Here is a 4390-nt window from a genome sequence, read left to right on the forward strand (position 1 = left end):
TAATAACATTCAAAAAAAAAAAAAAAAGATAGAGTTTTTAGTTGGTTTGCCAAAATTCACCAAATTTTATTGATTGAAATGGAAAAAACCATTATTTTTTTGTTGAACGTCATCACCAAGGATAGATCCAAAGGGTGGGATAGTATATTTAGATTTCAAATTTCGGGGATCCATCCTTGATCATAACGATATCAATTTATTTATTTTATACATGAAAAAAATCCATCCTTGGTCATCACAATATTATTTTATACATCATCAAGAAAATTACATCCATGATTCATTGCCAAAATCTTCAAAGATCATATTTCATTTGCATATTGTTTTTATACAGACATTAGCCACACCCAATGCACACCTAGAAACAATCATCCCTGTTTACACCACATCCCAAATACAAAAATGGGAAAAACTACTAACACATAACTACACGAAGATACAATCACCACCTTCATTCAGACCTATGCACGAGGGCAGTTACTCTTGAAATGTTTTTTTGAAAAGCCGGTGCCTGTTATTGGAAACCGCAAACTTGTATAAGGAAACCGGGCAGTTAACACCAGTCAAATTTTCAAGAAAAAAGAGATCTGATTAATTTTGTTGGGTCCAACTCACCTTTAAGTGTTGGGTTTGGTAATACTGCTCAATGGAAAATTGGAACCATGTATCTTGAATTGAGTTCATAAGATTTTAATGTATATTTTGCCATTTTCTTTCTTTTTTAACAGTAATCGATCTATAGGATTTGTTGAACCACTACCAAGTGAAGACAAGGTTCAACAGTATATGAACTGAATGGTTGTAATAATCAGCTAAGCCAACTATCTGAAGAATAGGATGAGAGCCAAAGGAAAAATATGTTCCCAATTGGAATGGGCACGATAGTGCTTCAGAAGAGTTGACTCATAGAAACGCAACAAAAACTAAGCATTATTTTTAGCATTTCAAAAGTAGTTTCACAGTTTTAGGTACTTCAGATGGGCATTAGCTAATTATGATTACACATAACTTTACCCATTTAATTATTAGCACTAAAACTAGGTCATAAGCAAAACTTTGCACCTTATTTCTCATGCATATAGGCATATAAAATCATATGGTTTTCTACCTATATTCCTGTCTCTAAGGATAAAACAAGAACGATAGAAAATACTATGGTTTTTTTGCCATGCTGACCTCTCAAACTCTAGTTTCTGCGTAATTATCCCATTAAGAAGAAGCTCTGAACTGTAAATTGCTGCTCCTGCAATAATACAAGCAAATCCCACTTAGTTGCAATCAAGAATTATCTCAAAGAAAGGATAAAATGGTGGATGAATCTGTACCTTTATCAAGGAATGGCGTGCATACTGCATAGTCCTGTTCGCCAGAAAGGATTAATAGATCATCTGGGATTGTTTCATTCTTCATTTCAGGTTTCTGAATTATATCAACTATCTGAGAGCATCAGAAACTCACAATTTCAAAACATCATCACTTTTGAACAACTTTAAAAATGAAATGTAACTTATCGACAGAGTGCGAAACTAAAGTAAGATAGGAAAATTTTAATTTTAATACCCAGCTAGTATAGTGGTACACTTATTTTAAAGTTCCCTTTGACAACTTTTGAGTGTTTCTCGTGTAAAAATCTATTACTATCACATAGTCCATAAATTTGCAAAATCGATATCTATTACTCAACCATATACCATTACAAACCCGTATTTACAGATTAACAGAAGGTAATAAAAAGAGGTTGAACAAACTTCCATCCATGGAATGAAAGACATTGGAAAAATTACATACCCGACCTTGCACTGCTTCAACCATGCTTGTAACCAACTCTTTACTAGGTTTTGTGTTTGGGGTAATGAAGACTCTTCGATCCTGCAGTGGAGCAGCAAACAGATAATGCATACTGAATCAGCAGACAGATGTTTTAGTTTAAACATACAATCTTGTAATATTACTTTTAGAAGTGGATGTTGTCTTGCACGAGCCAATGAAACTGGCATGCTAAAGCCAATTTCTTTTTCCTTTTTAGCATCCCTCAGGATGTAATTCTTCTCATCAATAAAACAGCTAGCTTGTCCACAACTATCAAGCCATAAATGTGTCACCACTGGTTTACCAAGAGCAATGGCTTCCAACATGTTCCTTGTCCGCAAAAATCCATCAGCTATGAAATGTGTAGCATCTGAACACCACGATACTATGGAACTGCCTAGTCGTGCCAAAATCTGTGACGTGAAATGCCATCAGGAAAGATAATCTATAATTGATCATTTTGCTGATTTTAGAGCAGCAATGAGGGAAAAAGAAAGAAAAAAACAAAACAAAACAAAACAAAACCTTTTTCTGCTGCTTAATTGTATCATCATCCAAGTTTTGGCTGAACAAGACACGAACACTAGCCATATCTCTTCGCCTTCTCAAATATTTTGATGCAGACTGAGGTAGTGGACCAGGAATCCCCAAGCTGATAAGCTCTTTCATAAGGGGGAATCTTGAAAGACTTTTGTTGCAAAATTGCTTGCAATTTTCATCACCCTTTTCGGTAAAGTTGACAGGGCTAGGATATTTTGGAAGAGATGCCTTAGCATTCCTGGCCTTGACTCTATCTGGGCCTATGGAAGTCATTTTTTCAACCATGACTACAGAACTACAGTTAACAACATCTGCTGAACTTCGTTCATATGAGCTCTGCCTTAAAAAGCTTTCGTCACATTTCTTTACCAGTAAAGTTCGCTTTTGGCAAGCATGTACTGACGATCGTGGTTTTCTGATTACATCCAAGCTGAAACAATTGGTTTCAGAATTCCCTTGTGTCTTTTTGTGACTTCCAATAGAATACTCATTGCCTTTTTCTCCCTCAACCAATGTGGGTGGGAGACAGGTGGCAGTTACTCCTTTTGAATGACATGGCACATTTCGATTTTCTCTTTTCCCTCTGGGATAACTCCATACATCTAGCTTCAAATGGATGTCACCTGGATCTACATCAAGCTCTTTTTGTGCTTGTTGATTCACTTTTATGTTTGTAGCTTCCTCGGACACATGCAAACCTACCTTGCAGCGTTTTCCTCCAACTTTTAACACTCGAAACATATCAGCATTTTGATCGTTCTTCCTTCTTTTCTTAAGGACACCAACTTCCATAGCACCACTCATACTTTGCCCAGGACTATTTATTGGATCCTCTTTCTCTTTCGACAGATATATTGATGACCGCCGCCTAGTCCGGTGAGTAATGAGTGAAAAGTTCGTACATGTCCCTTGTAATGGCCCTTCTCCAAGTGAGTCATGTTTCACAGATATTGATGAAATTTTTTTGTCAACTTCTTTGATGTTATCACTCTCCAAAGCTTTATCTTCCTTTCCTAGTTCAATTAATTTAAATGAGCTTCCACATGAGTGTTTCTTTGCATTGGTGGGGTTCCCAGAATTGAAATGGTTTTCAGCCAATGACTTCCCCCTCTTCACTTTCTTTGCTTCTGGTAACTCTGGATCCAACTCTTTCTGATTTTTTGTGTTCCTTTGAAATGAACTGGAGATTTTTCCACTCAACTTCTTGGAAGGCCTATTTGTTTGCTTCATTTTTCTTGCAGTGACTCCAGAATTAGAACAAACCCTTGTAGAAAAGGAACCTTTTGAAGAATCTTCAACACTGTTTTCTGTATCTTGATGAGCGTAATCAACGTTGGAGTTGGGAGGGGGTGCGTAAAACAAGGCTTCCATAGCTTCAGCAGCCATTTGAGTATCAAAACCAACATCAAATATATCTGGCACATCCCTTCCAATGGGACCAGGATCTAACTGCTGCCCAGATGTTTCTGCATCTAGCTGAACATCCATCTCCGTGACAAATTTCATTTCAGATACTTGAGCAACAGCACCAACCTCCTTAGAATTGTGCGAAATTAAACATTATGAATTGTTTTTAAACAATGTGCGAGGGGTTCACGATTTTGCTACTACCAATGTTGAAATTTTACAGTATTTCTTTTCTAACGAGATTATGAACGATGTGGGATTGAGTTATGATTCAGCTACAACCAGTGTTTAAACTCTACACTATCTCTTTTCTAATTAGAAAATTTAGTGGAACTGGGGTTCATTTTTAATGTACTTTTTTCAAAAAATTTCACAAAACTTTGCGTTTTAGAGTATACTCGACTGCATGGACCAAATAAGTTAAAAAGAATGAAAACCAATTCATTAAAAATAAAAGTGAAAATAAGTTGGTGATGTTTTTAGATCATTCTACACTCGATGCACAAAAAATGTAAAATCTTTGACACAAATTTAAAAAATATAATATTCAAAAGAAAAAGAAAAAGAGTTTTTCTCGTTAGTTGCCAAACCCCCCAAATGTTATTGATTGAACTTGAAAAAATCATCATTTTTA

The 4390-nt window shown here is 35.9% G+C and overlaps 1 protein-coding gene across 1 annotated transcript; it reads right to left on the reverse strand.

Moving 5' to 3' along the window:
- Positions 1-204: 204 nt before the first annotated feature.
- LOC114296779 (uncharacterized) lies at positions 205-3892 on the reverse strand. Its single transcript, XM_082897962.1, has 6 exons — positions 2335-3892; positions 1953-2222; positions 1789-1869; positions 1326-1437; positions 1177-1243; positions 205-511 (listed from the first exon to the last, which is right to left on the reverse strand). Exons 1-6 carry the CDS (start codon positions 3853-3855, stop codon positions 478-480), a joined length of 2085 nt encoding a protein of 694 aa, XP_082754088.1. The 5' UTR covers positions 3856-3892; the 3' UTR covers positions 205-477.
- Between the last annotated feature and the right edge of the window lie 498 nt (positions 3893-4390).

The sequence above is a fragment of the Camellia sinensis genome, chromosome 12 (genome assembly GCF_055761805.1).
Source record: "Camellia sinensis isolate YWXY chromosome 12, ASM5576180v1, whole genome shotgun sequence".
NCBI classification, from domain to species: Eukaryota; Viridiplantae; Streptophyta; class Magnoliopsida; order Ericales; family Theaceae; genus Camellia; species Camellia sinensis.

Excerpts from the sequence above, each read along its gene's own strand:
- LOC114296779 (XM_082897962.1), bottom strand. The coding sequence starts at position 3,855 with ATGAAATTTGTCACGGAGATGGATGTTCAGCTAGATGCAGAAACATCT. Across the intron at positions 2,223-2,334 it reads CAATTAAGCAGCAGAAAAAG|ATTTTGGCACGACTAGGCAG; the intron begins GTTTTGTTTTGT and ends TTCACGTCACAG. Across the intron at positions 1,438-1,788 it reads TTGAAGCAGTGCAAGGTCGG|ATAGTTGATATAATTCAGAA; the intron begins GTATGTAATTTT and ends TGATGCTCTCAG.